Consider the following 20,944-nt stretch of genomic DNA (forward strand, 5'->3'; position numbering starts at 1 on the left):
GCTTTTTTTAGGGAAAAAAGTAGTATTATACTCTCTTTAGAATGAAATATAAACAAAAATCAAATATATACACAACAAGAAGGTAAAAAAGCCTCATCAAAACCGCTAGAACACACATACAAACATGTTATATATACACAACAAATTATATATATAAAATATAATTTTATCCAGAAGTCCTAGCTCAGCTGGCAAAATGCCGAAATTGTTAGGCTGGATGCCATGACCGGGGTTCGAACCCCGGTACCTCCACTTGTGTGTGTGAGTTTATAATGGCTTTGTCTTTTTGTCTATCTACCAAAAAAAAATATATAATATAATTTCATATTCTAATATGTGTATATACCTATTAATGGCTTTGTCTTTTCGTCTATCTACCAAAAAAAAAATATAATATAATTTCATATTCTAATATGTGTATATACCTATTAAAAATGATTTTTTTAGGGTTGGGGTGGGCCGTGACTCACCTTGGCCCATAGGCAGATCCGCCTCTAAGTAGGAACCAATTGCAATATAAATCAATCAATTTTAAAGGGGCTAAAATAAAATAACAAGGACCAAAAACAAAAGAAAAAATATTTGTAAAAACCAAAACCAAACAAAAAAAGTTACATGAACAAAAATAAAAAATCCAATGTGGATAATCTTTCAGACTCCTCCCATGAACCAACAAAATTCAATACTTACACCAGAAACTAAGTCCTACTTTTATAGTGCTCTTATTAGGATTTTAAACATTTTTGAGATATAGTTTTGAAAGAGTATTTCACTCTTAACTAGAAATGATTGAATAAGGCACAAATGAATATCATGTGGTGAATGAGGATTGAGGGTTATGTGTAGTAGTTGGTCAGGCCCCCTAAGCTAAGTTTGGTTGTTGAGCCATGTCCTCCAATAGACCGTGCTTAGGTCGACCAACGTGACAAGGGCTCTATGCTTGGTCACTCAAGGGCATGTGTGTGTGTGTTTATCCTTCTCCCTTGAGCTTTACTATCTCATACCAATCCCCATAGATTTCGAAGATGTTCCCTCATTTTTCAACATGGTTCATGATTAAATGAATTGATTTTGCTTATGTTAAAACATATATAAGTTACTCCCTCCCCCTTTCTTTAAGAAATATCACCACTCATTTTACACAAATTAAAAAAAAAAAAACTTTAAATAAATGAATTAAAGAATAGTAATTATACTAAATTATTCGTATTCAATATTGATGCATTTTTGTTAATATAATGTAAATGGAGAATGATAATCTTTACTTGACAAAAAAAAAAAGTGATAATCTTTATAAGACAAACATTTTTTTTTTTTCATACACCGACAAAGTCCTAACACTCTAAGTTAGAGTAGAATTTGGACTCTTACAAGACACTTCATTCAATCATTATTGTAACCAAAAATTCATTTTTTAAATTTATTGAATAATTGATGTATTTGATCTATATATAAACTAGATATACTAGTTATTCAATTTAATGAATCTAAAAATTGAATTTTCAGAGGAAATACTGACAACTTCTTAAGCCAATTTTTGTTCTTTTTGACAACTTCTTAGACCAAAACTATGTTGACCTTTTATATATTAAACGGGGTATTATTTGAACTCATTTGTGTGACAATTATAAACTTACAAATAAAAGTATATATCGACACGGTAACCAAAACAATAGAGTTAGAAAGTAAAAATATAACTTAGGTATAAGAGAGAAAGTTGTCATAAAAATTGTTATAAATTAATTGTCTTACTCCATTACACCTTTGAGGAGTAACGTGATACCGAGTATTTTCACATTTTCTGAAGTAACATTAAATACACGGCTTTGATAATGATTTTTGTTGAGTCTTGCAATGATTTAAATTTATTAAAAAATTAAGAAAAAGAAATATTTAAGAATTATTTTATAGAAATATATAAAAAAAATGATTATATATATATATATATATATATATATATATATTCAATTATTTTCAATCTTTTAATATTAAATTCTTAAATACACTCTTTAAGAATTCCCAAATAAAAAAATGTTTATAGGAAAAGATTGTTCAATCTTCCAATACGGTTTTTTTTTGTCAGATAGTCTAGTGGCTAGAATTCACCTTATAAAGTGAATAAATGAGGTGCGGTTATGGTGTATAAGGAAATCAGAAATAGCTTTGAAGGGTGCATAAGATTTCCTTCGCAGCTGAATAAGTGGGGTCTCCAGGGTTCGAACTTCGGTCCGTGCATATAATAATGCATTGTTCTACCAACTGAGCTATGCTTACAGGACAATCATCCAATACGTTGAATATGTCAATTTCAATAAAAAAAAATAAAAAAAACTTAGTATTTAAAGGTTTAAAAAGTGTCTTAGATAATCGTTAGCATTTTCCATTTATTTTTTTCATACGAAGGCAAAGGAGTATCAACATTTTGATAATTAATTTTAGTAATGTTCTCTGACTGGAATTAATTTTAGCAGATACTCTTTCCCATTTAAGGGACCTAAAGTTGCATAGACAATTAATATTGACCGCTTGACAGCAAAGAATATTAAATTCGTAGTCAATTTAAAGCATATCATATAATCATAATTATTAATACTTTTTTCCTAAAATATGAAGATCTTACCTTAAAAATTATGTTGCTTATCTCTTTATTTCTCACATTGCCAGGATTCCGTGTTACATTCAATCATATTTTAAAAAATAATGAACAAAGACCATAATTTTTACCATAAATATAGCTTCAAATATTTGTGAATGACATTATCTTTATAAAAAAGAGATGTTCTTGTGAGAGAACTTACACATTTGGTTTGATTCCTGTCTCAGCAATGGCAGGGTTGGTCGAAGATACACTCCCTACAAATACTAAGGATCATGATGAATCCAAACTTCCCATTGCAGGTTACCCTTTACTTCTCTCATTATTAATTCTAGTAAAGTTTTTTTTTTAATTATTGTTATCATTCTATAAGGAATAGGATTTGTAAATACAATGGTGAAGTTAGAGTAATTTTTTTGAGTGGGCCAATTTTATTTTTTTTTAAACTTATATAATAAGTTTAAGAACTAAATAATTTTGTTTTGGAGTAATCAAGGATACCCCCGTTATTATATCATATGTTCATACTTATTATCGTTCTTGATTGATATAATAACTTTCACACGGTTTTTGAATGATTAAATATGTCAATATGTCATTAGTTTCTTTATGATTAGATGTTTGAATAAACGGTGAATTTGACAAAATCACAGTTTCAAAATATAGCTTTTGTCAAAATCACGTAGGCTCATCAAAATTGTGTCTATGGAAGAATATATGTTGAAAAATGTTAAAACCTAAAATAGATGTTAGTATCTCGAGAGATTAGTTTGTACATATCAGTCTAGATATCTGAATTCATACAACAACGAACACTTCGGATCAAAGACATACATGTCTAATGTTCAAATGGAACATATGGTTACATTCAATTAATCAATTTTCTCAATTTATTATTATCGGTGTCTGTGTCAATGCTTCATAGTTGTTTACATTGTTGTATGTGTGTGATGCAGATGATGACACAGAAGTGGATGATTCTCCTATAGAGCAAGTCAGACTAACAGTGTCAATAACAGACGACCCTACACAACCAGCACTAACATTTAGGACATGGGTTATTGGTTTTGTGTCTTGCATTGCCCTTGCCTTTGTGAACCAATTCTTTGGATTCAGAACCAACCCTCTGTCTATTACTTCTGTCTCAGCACAGATTATTGCTCTCCCAGTTGGAAAACTAATGGCTGCAACACTTCCAACAACAATATATAAAGTTCCCTTCACTAAATGGTCTTTCACATTGAATCCTGGACCATTCAATTTGAAGGAACATGCCCTCATTACCATCTTTGCTAGTGTTGGAGCTGGTGGTGTTTATGCTATTAGCATCATCGACATTGTTAAGGCTTTCTACCACAGGAGTATCAATCCAGTTGCTGCCTTTTTGCTAGCAATAACAACTCAGGTGAACAATATTGTTTTGTTAAATGGTAAACATTTGCATTTTTTTTCTTTCAATTTTATGTAACCAACCAAAAGAAATTATAATTAAAAATGTGCTTGTTTTTTTTTTGTCCCTTAAATTTTTTAGATGCTTGGTTATGGATGGGCTGGTATTTTCAGAAGGTTCCTTGTGGACTCTCCCTACATGTGGTGGCCTAAAAATCTTGTCCAGGTGTCACTATTCAGGTATTCTCCTCTTTCTCAAATTATAAGTTTGAAAAAAATTAATTCACATCTATTAAGAAAACAAAAATATACTATTTTGAATTATAACTTTTTATCTTCTACATGGAATAAGTTTCGTCAAAAGATGTAAAAAGAATTTTAATTGGTTATGGAGTAAATTAATGGAAGGGAGAATGAATTGAATGCAATTTGTATTTAATTTTGCGTGAATAAATAAAATTGAAAAAGATGATTTTATTTAATAACATAATTAAATAGGGTAAAAATAATTTGTTTATAATTTATGACAATTTATATATATATATATATATATATATATATAAAATTTGAGACTGAGGAAGTATTTCTTTATTTTTACTATCATGCTTTTTGTGTGTGCAAACTCCTGCTTTTCTTTCATGAGAATGGAAAATACAGAAATTTTATGTTGGAAGTTGTGCTATTAAAATTTTAAAAATTGTCAATTTCATAACAATTTGGAAGATAAAATTTCTATGTGTAATTTTTTAACTTGTGTCATTAGAAAATTTGTTAGCAAGACGCATAAATTTAATTTTTTTTTTTTTTTTTAACAAGCTAAAATGAGATATATATTAAAAACAAAAAGTTTTGCTCTCTAGCACAAGGAGTGCATTAAGAAGCAAAACACAGTTACAACAAAATAACAATCAGTCCAGAACTAAAAATAAAATTTAGAGTAACCTCAGCCTATCCCTAAACAAACAAAGACGCATAAATTTAATATTATAACCAACTTTTTTTAATTATTTTGATTTACTCAGCGATGTGTTATATTTAGGGACACCGTAGTAACTTGTAATATTGTTTACCTTTATGAGATACAGTGTTATCCATCAAGTTACTAAACAAATTAAGAAAATAAATTTCAAAGAGTGGATGATTGTTGTATTTGTAGAACCTAAACTTCATATTGAAATCGTGTGTAGTATCGACACGTGCTACTGTCTAACAACGATTAAATACTGAAACAGGAGTATTTGTAACATATTTCAGCGTTTACTATTATTTGGTGTCGCTGTATTAATTTTATGTGTGTCCCTCTTTCAAATATTTAATATTTAGGATTGTGATTTCGATTTCTATTTTTTTTTCTCATTGGTAAATGATTGAATGATACAGGGCATTTCATGAACATGAAAAGAGGCCTAAAGGAGGAAACACTAGGCTGCAATTCTTTTTCCTGGTTTTTGTGGCTAGCTTTGCTTATTACATTATTCCAGGCTACTTTTTCCAATCAATATCAGCCATATCTGTTGTCTGCTTGATATGGAAAAACTCTGTCACTGCTCAGCAGATTGGTTCAGGAATGAGTGGTCTTGGTGTTGGTGCATTTACACTTGATTGGAACACTGTTGCTGGTTTCTTAGAAAGTCCTTTGGCTTATCCTGGTTTTGCCATTGTCAACATCTTGGTTGGATTTGTGTTGTTTATCTATGTTGTGATTCCTATTTCCTATTGGAATAATTTTTATGAGGCCAAAAAGTTTCCCCTCATCACTTCTAGCACATTTGATTCCACTGGTACAAAATATAATATTTCTAGGATTCTTAATGAAGCAACCTTTGAAATTGATATGGATGCTTATAACAATTACAGCAAGCTCTATCTTAGTATCTTATTTGCATTTGATTATGGGTTGAGCTTTGCATCTCTCACTGCCACGGTGTCGCATGTTTTCCTCTTCCATGGAAAGTATGTTTCCTTAGATTCCACAATCTTTGATTATGTATTATTGATGCAATTTTTATGATAAACCATCTAACTATATATTTTGGTGACTGGATTTAAAAGAATGATCATTCAGGCGTGGAGGAAGACAACAACTGCGCTAAAAGGACAAGCCGGAGACGTGCATACAAGAATCATGAAGAGAAACTATGAACAAGCCCCTGAGTGGTGGTTCATGACCATTTTGGTTCTTATGATTATTTTGGCCTTGGCGTGTTGTGAAGGCTTTGACAAACAACTCCAACTTCCATGGTGGGGAGTCTTGCTTTCCCTATTAATTGCATTGGTTTTCACTTTGCCAGTTGGTGTCATTCAAGCAACAACCAATCAGGTAATTTTCTCTTTATTAACCCTTCGGTTTCCAGAGGAAAAGGCTCTAGTAACCAGATAATTTTGATTGTGAAACACAAGTAGAAAAAAATAAAGTAAAACATGTTTTCTTGGTGTGCAGCAAGCTGGACTTAATGTGATCACAGAGTTGATCATTGGGTACCTATACCCTGGAAAGCCTCTTGCCAATGTAGCCTTCAAGACTTATGGATACATCAGCATGGCACAGGCACTTAGTTTCCTTCAAGACTTCAAATTAGGTCTCTACATGAAAATTCCTCCAAAATCTATGTTCATAGTACAGTTGGTAGGAACTTTGGTTGCTTCAAGTGTATACTTCGGCACAGCATGGTGGCTTCTAACGACTATTCCACACATATGCGATAAATCAATGTTGCCAGATGGTAGTCCATGGACTTGTCCTGGTGACGAGGTTTTTTACAATGCTTCAATCATATGGGGAATAGTAGGACCAAAAAGGATGTTCACCAAGGATGGAATATACCCTGGATTGAATTGGTTTTTCCTCATCGGTCTACTTGCGCCTGTTCCAGTGTGGCTTCTAGCTCGCAAATACCCAAACCGAAAGTGGATTGAACTCGTCAACATGCCAATTATCATTGCAGGGGCCAAAGGTATACCACCAGCTAGATCAATCAGTTACATTTCATGGGGAGTTGTTGGAATCTTCTTCAATATCTATGTTTACAAAAAATTCAAGGTATGGTGGGCTAGACACACTTACATTCTCTCAGCTGCTTTGGATGCTGGTGTTGCTTTCATGGCTGTGTTGCTCTATTTTCTACTTCAATCTTATGGTATCTTTGGTCCAGCTTGGTGGGGTCTTAAGTCAGATGATCATTGTCCCTTGGCTAATTGCCCTACAGCTCCTGGTATTAAAGCCAAGGGATGCCCTGTCTTTTAAATTCCATAGTTGCATTCTATCTTATCCTCATTAGTCATGAAAATGTACACAGTCTGAAGAATAATTAACCAGTGTCTTAAATTGTGGAAATTGTTGGCTGATCAAAACATTTTTTGTACATAAACTGCACAACTTTTTTAACTACCAATTCTGATCATTCACTTGTAATGTATCCAAGAAATCACAATTTCTTTCGTACAACTTTTACAAAAACCTTTTCACATAATACTTCCCTCATTACATCACACATTGTATTTGTATGACGACTTCTACAAAAACCTTTTCCTATAGTACCAAGTACCATTGTTTTTGTGAAAGTGACATTGTCGGAGCATCCGCAATGATAGTAAACTAATAAGGACTCATTAAATGGACCTCACGTGTACACGTCATTTATTTATAATTTTTTAATAAAAGTACTTATTAATGATCCAATGACTCCAACACTACAACATAATTGAGATCTAGTAACAATTGAAAATTGTTACTAATTAAATTTAGTAACATTTGAACAATTGTTAGATAAAGTCCATGTTACTAAAAAGCTTCAGGAATATTTTATAGTATTATCGGTAACATTTAAAAATTGTTACATATTTATATTTTTTTTAACACTTTTTGTATTACCATAAAAAAAATGTCACATTTTTATAATTTGAGAAGTTGTAAAAAGTGTCGCAAAGTTGTCTAGACTAAAAATTGTGAATCTAGCAAAAAAATATTGCATGTTGAGATTTAGACAAACCAGATTATCTATCGGAGGTTTTGTAATCAATCCACCACAATGAATCTATAGAAATCAAGTAACTATTTTTACAATCCATGCAAATTACAAGACTACATCAAAAGTTATCGTAACTAAACATTTAGATTAACAATTTTGGATAACAAGACAATGATATAAGATATCCTAACTAAATCTACTAACTAACCACTTTTTCCACTAAAAGTTTCAGAAAACACACACACACACACTAGCAGAGCTTCAGCAGAGTGCCCAACCTCCTTTAGTCTCTGTGCATTGAAAGCCTCACTTGAAGAAAATGCTGCCAGTTTTCACTTTCGTGGACACAACAGAGGCCATGCCGCTCCTTCTTCATTGACCCAACTCATTGGAATAAGACTATATGCTCATGATTTGTACAACATTCTGGAACTTGTCAACCTCTTTTTTTTTTCAAGGGCCTATTGTTAAAACTGCTTTAAATATCTGCAAAACAAAAATCGGTATTGAATACTATCCAGGAACAAGAAGCAGAAGGAAAAAAAGCAGCAGCATTTTACATCATTGCACAGTAACTTAAGTGATATTTCTCAGTTGTGTCTTCTATGATGCACTTGTTGGATAACATTGTAGATAAGGAGAAAATATTTAGGTATTTTCAAACCCTCGAGACTACAGGTCCTAGTTACCTGCTTATGGCATCCCTGGATACTGCTAGAGCTCAACTTAGTGAAAGTCCCAAGAATGTATTCAACCAAGCGATCGAATTAGAAAATGAAGCAAAGTGCTTGCTTAAACGAATCTCTGGCATCTCAGTGCTTGAGAATTAAACCTTGGAAAACAATAGGTCTAATAGTCCTTTCTTTCTACAGTTTCCACATTTCTATGATACTTATTTCCACTCACAACAAGCAAAAAATCTGTTTTACAAAAAGTGTTACTAAAGTATAAAAAGGAAGCAAAACGTGTGTTTCTAAAGAGTCTTACTAAAGTATAAAAAAGAAGCATTGTAAAAAATAGCATTCATGTATTGTAAAAGAATGGTACACAACTTCAAACATAGAGATAACATGAATCCCTTGCTTTCTTACAGAGACAAATAACAAAATCTACAACAAATTGAGTCAAGATGAATCCCTTCCTTTACTATAATCATAGAATCCCAACTCAAAATTAGAAATTTATAAAAAAAACCATTGAGTTCAGTGAAGAAATTTTTATAACTTATACAAAGAAATAACCTTACATTACATGCTTATATCCCTCAACAAGTCGTACAAAAACAAACAAATTGTCAACCAAGAAAACCATAAAAACATAGTATAAAAAAATACTCAATCTCAAATCAACATTCTACTCATCTGAAATTTCTTCAAGAATCTCTTCGAAGTCACAGAATAACTACAAGATCTGATGAAGAAGTGAAAAACCAACGGTACCAACGGCCAGGACTTTCGGTATCAATATCCTTATCTATACCAACGGTTTTGTTGACAATCACTAAAGGTGTCCGTTGGTATATGGTAAATTTCATGTAGTGCATGATAGTAATGTGTAGTGGTTGGTCAGGCCCCCTAAGCTAAGTTTGGTTTCTCAACCATGTCCTCCAAAAGACCGTGCTTATGTCAACCAACGCGACGAAGGCTCTATGCTTGGTCGCTCAAGGGCCTATGTGTGCGTGTATTTATTCTTCTCCCTAGAGTTTCACTATCTCAATTCTCATACCAATCCCCATAAATTACCAAGATGTTCCCTCATTTTTCAACATGTTGGTTCATGATTAAATGAATTGATTATGAAAAAGGTTCAACAACAATAAAATTACTCCCTCCCTCTTTCTTCAAGAAATATCACAACTCATTTTAAACAAATTAAAAAAAAAAAAGTATAAATAAATGAATTAAATAATAGTAATTTTACTAAATTATTCTTATTAATATTGATGCATTTTTGTTAATATAATGTAAAATGGAGAATGATAATCTTTACTTGACAAAAAAAAGTTGTTAATCTTTATAAGACAAACATTATTATTTTTTTACAAATCAACCAGACAATTGGTAAGTAACATACACCAACAAAGTCTTAACACACTACATTGGAGTGGTACTCAAACTCTTACAAAATACTTCATTCAATCATTATTATAAATAAAAATTTACTTTTTAGATTAATCAAAAAATTGATGTATCTAGTCTATATAGACTAAATGTAGTATTATTACTTATTCTATGAATTTAAAAATTGAATTTTTGTTTACAATACTGAGAGAATACAGGACAACTTTTTTATTTTTGTGATATTGTCATATTTTCTGGAGTAACATTAAATACACCTCTTTTGATAATTTTTTTTTTTTTCATACGAAGGCAAATGAGTAGCCTTTCGATAATTAATTTTAGCAATTTTTTTTACTGGAATTAATTTTAGCAGATGCTCTTTGCCATTTTAGTGGCCTAAAGTTCCACAGAAAATTAAAATTGACCTCTTGACAGCAAAGTTTTTTTTTTTTTTTAAGAAACAGCAAAGAATTTTAAATTCGTAGTCAATTTAAGTCATAATTATTTACATAGTAATGCTAATCGGTGCCCCGGGCGCTAGTTACGAAAGTCAAAAGAAGAAATTTTAAGATAAAAGAGAAAGCATTTAATGCATTTATTACATAATTTGAATGCATATATTACCTTTTTTGGATCATTATTTAAGTATTTAATGCAAATATTATTATATTTGACTTTAGGTTAGTATGACCTTATTTATAATACGTTTTTCCTAAAATATGAAAATTTTGCCTTAAAAATCATGTTGCTTTTCTCTTACTTCTCACATTGCCAGGATTTCGTGTCACATTCAGTCATGCTTTAAAGAAAATGAATAAACACCATAATACAGGTTAAATAATGAAGGTTGTAATTTTTATCATAGAAAATATAGCATTTATGACGGTTGTATTTGTGTATGACATTATCCCTAATTCCCTATAAGAATAAGAAGGTTCATACAAAGAGACATTCTTGTGAGAGAGCAAATAGAGGGAAGGGAAGAAATAGCGAACAGTAACAGTAACACACACATTTGGTTTCATTACTGTCTCAGCAATGGCAGGGTTGGTCGAAGATGCACTCCCTGCCCATACTAAGGATCATGATCAATCCAAACTTGCCATTGCAGGTTACCCTTTACTTCTCATGTTACTTTTTCTTCTTTTTTTCCTTTCTAAATAGTTTAGTGGGTTAATTCACATCTTATCGTGAATAAGTGGGAAGTTTAAAGTTTGAACACCTGTCTCGGTATATATTTTGCAATTATCTCTATCAACTGAGTTAAATTCGACACACGTCTCTCGTTATTTCATTCTAGTAAAATCATTGACTTGATCAGAAATTAAAAGCATATTTAACCCTCAACTTCATCAATATGCAACAATAAAAATCACAATAAATTTTACATCTGTGAGATTTAAATTAAAGCAATAACCAAGAGTATAAAAACTAGCATTAGTTGTATTTGGTAAAGTTAACTCGAAGACTTTTCAAGGGATTGAATTTATTTTTGATTCAGTATGTACTGCAATGACTAACAATGTCTTTTTCAATGTACTTCTAAAAAAATGTATTTTTCAATGTGAATAAATAAACTATTTGCAATAAACACATAATCCATTTTGTTTGACTATTTTCTTGATAATTTTTATCTGTTAAAAAAAAAAAAAATCTAGTTGTTATAGAGATTGAATATGTCAAAGTAAGACGGATAAATTTATTGATCAAATAATAATTTTTTTAACTTTTTTTACTTCTAAATTTTAACAAATAAATTTATTTGAGATAACAAAAGATATATTATTGAGGTAAATAGATATGAAGTGTACTTAATTATTCAAAATAAATAATATTTTTGGAGTAGCCATGGCTACACCCACAGCTTCTGCATAAATATACTATTATCATTATTATATATTCATACATTGTCTTGTTATTGTTTTTTTTAGTTACTGTTTTATTATTGTTCTTGATTGACATAATAACTTTCACATGGCTTTAGAATGATTAAATATGTTAATTTGTTTTTTATCATGGTGTGAAATTGTATATGATTAAATTTCTGGATGTGCAGAAAGTTTGGCAAAAACAAGGTTTTAAAATGTAGTTTTTGTCAAAATCATGGGTGGTTCTTCATTGTTGTGCCTTTCTCACTTGACTCTACACATAAGTATGTGGTCGGATATTTGGCATCAAGTGGTGCATATATGTAAGAACATATCAGTTAAAAAATGTTATAGCCCTCGAATAGATGTTAGTATCTCGTATGATTGGTCTTTGCATATCGGTTTAGGTATCTGAATTCATCTAACAATAGACACTTCATATCGAAGGCATGTTTTATATTTAAATGGCACATATGGTTACATTCAATTTTTCAATTTTCTCAATATACTATTATTTACGGATTTCAAGCTGTGTTTAATGTCTGTCTTTGTGTCAATGTTTCATTGTTGTTATTGTTATATGTGTGTGAATCTAATGTTAGAGTTTGTGTTGATGCAGATGATGACACAGAAGTGGATGATTCTCCAATAGAGCAGGTCAGACTAACAGTGTCAACAACAGACGACCCAACACAACCAGCACTGACATTTAGGACATGGATTATTGGTTTGGCATGTTGCATTGTCCTTGCCTTTGTGAACCAATTCTTTGGGTACAGAACCAACCCTCTGACTATCACTGCTGTCTCAGCACAGATTGTTTCTCTCCCAATTGGAAAACTAATGGCTGCAACACTTCCAACAACAATATATAAAGTTCCCTTCACTAAATGGTCTTTCACATTGAATCCTGGACCATTCAATTTGAAGGAACATGCCCTCATTACCATCTTTGCAAGTGCTGGAGCTGGTGGTGTTTATGCTATTTACATTGTCGACGTTGTTAAGGCGTTCTACCACAGGAGTATCAATCCAATTGCTGCTTTTTTGCTAGCAATAACAACTCAGGTGAACAGTTTTGTTTTGTTAAATGGTAAACATCTGCATTTTTTTTCAATTTTTATAACCAAGCAAAGTAAATTATAATTAAAAATGTCTTTTTTTTTCTTGAATTTTTTAGATGCTTGGTTATGGATGGGCTGGTATTTTCAGAAGATTCCTTGTGGACTCTCCTTATATGTGGTGGCCTTCAAATCTTGTCCAGGTGTCTTTATTCAGGTACTCCCCTCCATCTCAAACTATAAGAGAAAACTTTTTCCAATTTTACCTTTGGATGTGCTTTGGAAAGTGTTGAAAATATTAGAATGTGAATAGTTTATAGTAGATTCAATTTAAGGGTAAATTTGAAATAATGACATTAAATATGTTAAGTATAGTAGACTTTTGCTTATATTTGAGACCATAAGAATTTTTTTTGTTGCGTACATATGAGACCGGTGGGAGTATATCAGTTACTCGATTAACCTAAATAAAGAGTATTTGCTTATAATAGTGGTCGAATATGGAGTACAAGTTATCAATATATTTAGTAGAATGTTAAAAAGTATCAAGAGCATAAGTAAAAAACCAAAGATAAAATTTTTATTGTGGAAGTTGTGTTCTTAAAAGTTCGAAAATTGTCAATTTCATCACAATTTCAAAATAAAATTTCTATCTTTAGACCAGTGACATGTGCCATCAGAGCATAGAATGTTGTACATGTAGAACCTAAACTTCGGATTAAAAGTGTGTGCAGTGATGACATGTGTCACTGTCTAACACTGATTAGATGCTGACACATGTGGTTACTTTCAATAAATCAATTTTTTCAAATTATAACCATATTCGATATGTCTGGTGTCGCCTGTATTAATTGTATATGTGTCCCTCCTTCAAATATTTAATATTTGGGATTATGATGTTGATTATCATTTTTTTTTTCTAACTGGTAAAAGATTGAATGATACAGGGCATTTCATGAACCTGAAAAGAGGCCTAAAGGAGGAAACACTAGGCTGCAATTCTTTTTCATGATTTTTGTGGCTAGCTTTGCTTATTACATTATTCCAGGTTACTTTTTCCAAGCAGCATCATGTATCTCAGTTGTTTGTTTGATATGGAAAAACTCTATCACTGCTCAACAGATTGGTTCAGGAATGAATGGTCTTGGTATTGGTGCATTTGCCCTTGATTGGAACACTGTTGTTAGTTTCTTATACAGTCCTTTGGCTTATCCTGGTTTTGCCATCATCAACGTCTTGGTTGGATTTGTGTTGTTTATCTATGTTGTGATTCCCATTTCCTATTGGAATAATTTTTATGAGGCCAAAAAGTTTCCCTTCATCACTTCAAACACATTTGATTCAACTGGTACAAAATATAATATTTCTAGGATTCTTAATGAAGCAACCTTTGAAATTGATATGGATGCTTATAACAATTACAGCAAGCTCTATCTTAGTATCATATTTGCATTTGATTATGGGTTGAGCTTTGCATCTCTCACTGCCACGGTGTCGCATGTTTTCCTCTTCCATGGAAAGTATGTTTTCTTAGATTCCAGTCTTTGGTTATGTATTATTGATGCAAATTTTATGATAAATTGTCTAACTATATATTTTGGTGACTGTGCATTTGAAAGAACGATAATTCAGTCGTGGAGGAAGACAACAACTGCGCTAAAAAAACAAGCTGGAGATGTACACACAAGACTCATGAAGAGAAACTATGAACAAGTCCCTGAGTGGTGGTTCATGACCATTTTGGTTCTTATGGTTATTTTGGCCTTGGCGTGTTGCGAAGGCTTTGACAAGCAGCTCCAACTTCCATGGTGGGGAGTCTTGCTTTCTCTATCAATTGCATTGGTATTCACTTTGCCAGTTGGTGTCATCCAAGCAACAACAAACCAGGTAATTTTTTCTTTCTTAACCCTCCAGTTTCCAGGGAAAGGGACTCTGGTAACCAGGTAATTTTTTGCCTTAACCCTCTGGTGTTTAGGAGACGGGACCCTGGTAACAAGATGATTAAGATTGTCCAGCAAATGTAGAAAAATAAATAAACTAACACATGTTTCCCTTGTGTGCAGCAAGCTGGACTTAATGTGATCACAGAGTTGATCATCGGGTACCTATACCCCGGAAAGCCTCTTGCCAATGTAGCCTTCAAGACTTATGGATACATGAGCATGTCACAGGCACTTAGTTTCCTTCAAGACTTCAAATTAGGACACTACATGAAAATTCCTCCAAAATCTATGTTCATAGTGCAATTGGTAGGAACTTTGGTTTCTTCAAGTGTATGCTTCAGCACAGCATGGTGGCTTCTAACAACTATTCCACACATATGCGATAAATCAATGTTGCCAGATGGTAGTCCATGGACTTGTCCTGGTGATGAGGTTTTTTACAATGCTTCAATCATATGGGGAATAGTAGGACCAAAAAGGATGTTCACCAAGGATGGAATATACCCTGGAATGAATTGGTTTTTCCTCATCGGTCTACTTGCGCCTGTTCCGGTGTGGTTTCTAGCTCGCAAATACCCGAACCACAAGTGGATTGAACTCATCAACATGCCACTTATAATTGGAGGTGCTAGTGGTATACCACCAGCTAGGTCAATCAATTATATTTCATGGGGAGTTGTTGGAATCTTCTTCAATTTCTATGTTTACAAAAATTTCAAGGCATGGTGGGCTAGACACACTTACATTCTCTCAGCTGCTTTGGATGCTGGTGTTGCTTTCATGGCTGTGTTGCTCTATTTTGCACTTCAATCTTATGATATCATTGGTCCAGCTTGGTGGGGTCTTAAGTCAGATGATCAGTGTCCCTTGGTTAATTGCCCTACAGCTCCTGGTATTAAAGCCAAGGGATGCCCTGTCTTTTAAACTCCATAGTTGCATTCTATCTTATCCTCATTAGTCATGAAAATGTACACAGTCTGAAGAATAATTAACCAGTGTCTTAAATTGTGGAAATTGTTGGCTGATCAAATTATGCTATGCTATTGTTGACAACACTTTGTATTAACAGCGTATCGTGGAATGATGATGATGATTTGTTCAAATTCCACAACTGTGTAGTGTTTTATCTGCTATTTGACAACATTGTAATTAACATAGTTTCTACTTTGTAATTTCAATCTTTGTCAATTGCATAAATACAGTAGAAAGTTGAACGAGCTGTACTTTTTTACAAATTTGTTTCTCTATAAACCATTTCTTTTATTCTATTCTATCTATTGTAATTTGCAAGCATTTGTTCTAGTAAAGTAACTTTAAAATGTTGATTCTTACACAATTTAGATGACAGTTTTATGAAAATTATACCCAAGTTAATAAGAACAAGAATTTTATCATGCTACCAAGTTATAAAAGCTAGAAAAGAAAGAAGGTGATACATAGCCATAAGGTTTAGTAAAAACATTTTTTGTGCACAAACTGCACAACTTTTTCAACTACCTATTCTGATCATTCACTTGTATCCAAGGAATCACAACTTCTTTCGTACAACTTTTGCAAAAAAAACCTTTTCACATAGTACCAAGTACCATTGTTTTTGTGAAAGTAACATTGAAAATTGCTTCATTGGTTGCCCTTTCGGAAACAAATTGGTAAGTGGGTTTAGCCTCACTAAAGAGCAAGCAATAAAATATACTAAATTTAAAATAATAATCAAATAAATAAGAACATAATTGAATAGACAAAGATGGTGTCCTTTCAAATATGGTGGTGCAACGATTTTGTAGTATGACCCGTACGCAGTCTCAAACATGTGTTCATAGAAATAAGACATATTTGTATCATTTTATTCCTACAAAGATAACTTGAAACGAACGTCCGACCAAACTATGTTATTAAACATTGTCTTTCATAGTTTTCAAATTAATGTTCCAATTTGCCGTTTCTTTAATCTTATGTTACGAGTTGATGTTCTTCCAACACAACTACAGAGAAGGATAGACATAGTCCATCATCAAAGTTGGAGGATGCTCGAGAGAAAGTAGCGCAAAGGAAGAAAAGGTATAATGGATAACCTTAGCAAACCATATGAAACAGGATAATGGATAACTATGACTATATTGTTTCTTCGAAATAACAATGTTCCAAGCAAAGCAAGAAAACTCAATTTAATGTACCTACATAAAGGTGAGAAAGGAAAGAAGAAGAAAAAGCCTTGCAACAAAAAAATATGGCCCTTTGTAGAAGGAAAACTCTGAAAATTGTAAATTGGATGATAAATATCCTGCTTATACATCTGATAAAGTTTCTCATAAAACAACATTCCTCAAGTCAAGATCTATTCCCTGATTGTTCATTACCAGAATTCGGCATATGGGCCATGATATGCTTGAACATCACCCACTTGCAAAGTAGATTGGATACAAATGGAACGAGGGCCGAGATCAGTTGAAGAGCCCTGGGTTTAGCCAATCCCTGAAAACAAAATTGGATAATATAGATTGTGTAAAGTCGATTATAACTGCAGATATGAAAATCAAAATGAAGAAAGATGGGAGAACGAAGGGTGGTGGGGGTAAAAGAACCTACTTGCTTATGTCGTCAAGGTGATCATCAAAATCTACAATGTCATTCCATTTCTCAGATGAAATATAATCCAATAAGATCACATTTGCTGATGGCTCTTTGAGAGAGAATCGGTTGTTCGCATCTGACTGAACCAACTTCCAATTCTTAGATGCATCCCTAACATAAAGCTAAACCATAAGAAAAAAGGCAATGTTTGTTAATGCAACCAACAAAAAGATGGATCTACATCATATGGTAAAGGGGTCATACTTATATAACATAGTTAATGAAATATATAAATATAGTTAATGAGATTTTATTTTAATAACAAACAAGGAAAGGAAAGGAAAATAGGAAGGGGGGAATTAAGGAAAGTGTTTGGGGCTATATGGAATACGGCATGGAATCTTTGTAATCAGTACAAACATTGGATGAAACCTTATAGTTTAACCAAGTTGCTTGGGCTCCGGTGGCAAGGAGCTCCTTCCAAGGACGTACCCGAGGAATACCGGGTTCGATTCCCAGGGGGAACAACGCTTGACCAGTGCGCATGCCTCTACGCATGAGCCGGATTAGTCGTCCACCTTTGGTGGGTCGGAAACCGGTGCGAAAGCCAAAGAAACCTTATAGTGGATCGAGATTATTTAAGCAGAGTAAGCAAATTACACAACATAAATATTTTATTCACCATCTCATCAAAATTTTAGATCAATATAGTGAAATGTGTGGTAAACCAAACAAAGAATATTCCCTCTTTTGACTCTAAAAATAGGAGGGAGAATTAAGTATTCAGGCCTCGTGATTATAAGACTTGCCATCAGATCTGAGTTCCAAGATGTTACAACAAATAACCCAGACATTGTCAAATGCAAAAGGAGGCTACAAAGATACGCATATTATTTATAGTTCAAAGGAGTCAATGATTCCATTGTAAAAAAGGGGTTCTTTGATCATTCCAGACAAAATTCACCCCCAAATTTGATTCTCATCCACCCCGAATTCTATATTTACTGTGAAAACAAATGTTGAGAACACAAATAGCTTCTCAACATAAGTAGTTTATTAAATTTAAGTGTCATATACGATAAGTGCTTCATTAATTTAGTTTCCCAAACGCTCCCTTGATTAAACATTATCTAGATCAAGCCCAAATAAAATTCATAAAACAGCTTTGTTATGAAAAATCATTAGAGCTGCATACTAATAACATCACTAACCTGCATTATAGCACTGCTACTCTTGCTCTTTTTCAAAGCTTCAAGCTTCTTGTTATCTAACTGCAAAAAAGAATATAGAAAAAATGAAAAACAAAAACTACATAATTCAAATCAAAACAAGATCAACAAAATTCACATCACATACCAATAGAATAGCAGCTTGTGGAAAGTAACGACAGATATGGTCACCAATGTTCTTTGCCACACCACCAAGCTCAAAATCATCAGACCTCTCATTGGCATGAAAATAACCAACTATGTTCAACCCTTTGGTAGAAAAGTATTCTTCTATCTATTACACAGACAATAGCAAATCGCAACAACAAAAAAAATCAGAAAACTGTGGAGAATCTAAAGCTATGCAGCACTAACACATACACCAGACATGACACTCACATGTTGCCACTAGTAATTATTTGGAAGAAAAAAAAATTGTAAACATATTTATCGGTGTCTTGTTAGTGTCGAACACAACGCTGACACATGTCACACACCAAACATGAAGCATTGACATGTATACCTGACACGACACTGTCAGTTTGTCACCCTGATTAGTTTGAAAATTCACTAATTGAGTATAATCACATGTGTCGATGTCGGAAACAGGTATGTCGGACAAAGGACACACCTCCGATCAAAAATGTCAATGCTACAAAGATCTAAAGTACACAAAAGCTAGATTAACTGATAAACCCAAAAGAAATAAAGATCAATCAAGATGATTAAATTGCATGTTAATTAATAAAGTTTATGTCTTTAAGCATAATTTAGCAGATAACAATTTTGAGTCAGAATTGAATGAGAAAAAACAATGATAAAACCCTAAGAGAGAGAGAAAGAGATGGACCAACCAGAATGAGAGAGATCTCCAATTGAGGAAGAAGAGGGATTTGAGAGTGGAAAAGAGGGACGGCATCGGTGATTTCAACGGTGTCGTTGGAGGAGGAGATGCGGCCGATCAAGACGCCGTTGACGGCGGATGTAGGGTGTTTGAGAGAGTGAAGAACGAGTTTGATGTATGCGTTTTGTGAAACCTCGTACTTCAAATCGTTACTTCCCATGTTTCTGATAATAGCGATGATGATGATTCAGTTTTACAACACACGACACAGTCACACGAAGGTTTTTCTGTTCTTATGTTTGTGTTTGTTTTTGTGGACTACGATGTTGGTTTGTTACTTGTGAAGTGTGAACTTGTTATAACTAACGACATCGTTTTAGTATTGTAGAGTCAAATCAGATCAACGCATGAGTCATGGCCTTTTTGGGTCACTATTTATAGGGTTTTAGCCCAATAAGATAAGTACGGTCCAAAAATATAAACAAGCGAAAGTTAACTACTATTGGTGTAGTGAATGAACAATTTCATAATCTAAAAGAACAATTTTGTTCAGGGTCATGCTAATCAGTGTCCTTGGCATTGATTAAGAATACTAAAAAAGGAAATTATTAACAAAAACCATGCGTTGATCTAATTTGACTCTATACTAAAACGATGTCGTTCGTTATAACAAGTTCACACTTTAGGTCACTATTTATTGGGCTTTAGTCCGATAAGATAAGTACGGCCCAAAAACATAAACAAAGCGACAGTTAACTACCATTGGTATAGTGAATGAACAATTTCATAATCGAAAAGAGTAATTTTGTTCAGGATCATATTAATCGGTGTCCTTGACATTGATTAATAATTTTCAATGCAAGTAATACAATATAATTTCATTTTTTTTAGTATCATTAATTAGAGTATCCCCAAGAGCACCGGTTAAGATTTTCCCTAATTTAAACGTAAAGTTATTAAATCTTTCATTTTAGGTCCACCAACAAAACATTATTTTTTTTTTTATGAACAAAAAGAATCATATATAGACAAAAGAGACCTCGTATATTTATAAATTGGTCTAAAGCTCACGTGCTAATAAAAATAATTCATGATTCGGTCCTTAATCATTTCATGTTTTCAATGATGGCCCAACCATTTTTTTACTACAAGCTAAACAAACAAAATTCTACTAACTCAATACTTATGACATTGAAAATTTTAAATGAAGTGGTGTCCACGTGAAAACTTTTTTTTTCTTATGAAACAACAAATTTATTAAGGTAAACCAGTGCAAGATGCACGTGGTTACAACACAACGGAACAAAAAAAAAAATGCATGGGTGCCATATATAAGCAAAACACCCAAAAGCACTCCTAAACAAAGCAAGTTGTCCATGTCCACCGAAAGCTCAGACAACAAAAAAACAACTGAAGGTTACCCAGACATGCGAGCA

At 32.8% G+C, this 20,944-nt stretch overlaps 3 protein-coding genes across 3 annotated transcripts; 2 read left to right on the forward strand and 1 right to left on the reverse strand.

The window, feature by feature from the left end:
- The first annotated feature begins 2,614 nt into the window (after nt 1-2,614).
- Nucleotides 2,615-7,336, forward strand: LOC11439892 (oligopeptide transporter 1). Its single transcript, XM_003617806.4, has 6 exons — nt 2,615-2,898; nt 3,553-4,001; nt 4,128-4,225; nt 5,366-5,938; nt 6,038-6,305; nt 6,426-7,336. Exons 1-6 carry the CDS (start codon nt 2,826-2,828, stop codon nt 7,227-7,229), a joined length of 2,265 nt encoding a protein of 754 aa, XP_003617854.2. The 5' UTR covers nt 2,615-2,825; the 3' UTR covers nt 7,230-7,336.
- Nucleotides 7,337-10,953: 3,617 nt separating this feature from the next.
- On the forward strand, nt 10,954-16,102 carry LOC11439893 (oligopeptide transporter 1). The gene is made up of 6 exons (XM_024783990.2): nt 10,954-11,124; nt 12,501-12,949; nt 13,062-13,159; nt 13,890-14,462; nt 14,562-14,829; nt 15,006-16,102. The coding sequence occupies exons 1-6, from the start codon at nt 11,052-11,054 to the stop codon at nt 15,807-15,809; spliced, it is 2,265 nt and encodes a 754-aa protein (XP_024639758.1). The 5' UTR covers nt 10,954-11,051; the 3' UTR covers nt 15,810-16,102.
- An 867-nt stretch (nt 16,103-16,969) lies between these two features.
- LOC11433699 (ER membrane protein complex subunit 8/9 homolog) lies at nt 16,970-19,917 on the reverse strand. The gene is made up of 5 exons (XM_003617809.4): nt 19,519-19,917; nt 18,813-18,959; nt 18,668-18,727; nt 17,472-17,638; nt 16,970-17,357 (listed from the first exon to the last, which is right to left on the reverse strand). Exons 1-5 carry the CDS (start codon nt 19,726-19,728, stop codon nt 17,327-17,329), a joined length of 615 nt encoding a protein of 204 aa, XP_003617857.1. The 5' UTR covers nt 19,729-19,917; the 3' UTR covers nt 16,970-17,326.
- Between the last annotated feature and the right edge of the window lie 1,027 nt (nt 19,918-20,944).

The sequence above is a fragment of the Medicago truncatula genome, chromosome 5 (genome assembly GCF_003473485.1).
Source record: "Medicago truncatula cultivar Jemalong A17 chromosome 5, MtrunA17r5.0-ANR, whole genome shotgun sequence".
Lineage (NCBI taxonomy): Eukaryota > Viridiplantae > Streptophyta > Magnoliopsida > Fabales > Fabaceae > Medicago > Medicago truncatula.

Excerpts from the sequence above, each read along its gene's own strand:
- LOC11439893 (XM_024783990.2), top strand. The coding sequence starts at position 11,052 with ATGGCAGGGTTGGTCGAAGATGCACTCCCTGCCCATACTAAGGATCAT. Across the intron at positions 11,125-12,500 it reads ATCCAAACTTGCCATTGCAG|ATGATGACACAGAAGTGGAT; the intron begins GTTACCCTTTAC and ends GTGTTGATGCAG. Across the intron at positions 13,160-13,889 it reads GTCCAGGTGTCTTTATTCAG|GGCATTTCATGAACCTGAAA; the intron begins GTACTCCCCTCC and ends TGAATGATACAG.
- LOC11433699 (XM_003617809.4), bottom strand. The coding sequence starts at position 19,728 with ATGGGAAGTAACGATTTGAAGTACGAGGTTTCACAAAACGCATACATC. Across the intron at positions 17,639-18,667 it reads GTAGCAGTGCTATAATGCAG|CTTTATGTTAGGGATGCATC; the intron begins GTTAGTGATGTT and ends CTTATGGTTTAG. Across the intron at positions 17,358-17,471 it reads CACCTTGACGACATAAGCAA|GGATTGGCTAAACCCAGGGC; the intron begins GTAGGTTCTTTT and ends TTTTGTTTTCAG.
- LOC11439892 (XM_003617806.4), top strand. The coding sequence starts at position 2,826 with ATGGCAGGGTTGGTCGAAGATACACTCCCTACAAATACTAAGGATCAT. Across the intron at positions 4,226-5,365 it reads GTCCAGGTGTCACTATTCAG|GGCATTTCATGAACATGAAA; the intron begins GTATTCTCCTCT and ends TGAATGATACAG. Across the intron at positions 6,306-6,425 it reads TTCAAGCAACAACCAATCAG|CAAGCTGGACTTAATGTGAT; the intron begins GTAATTTTCTCT and ends CTTGGTGTGCAG.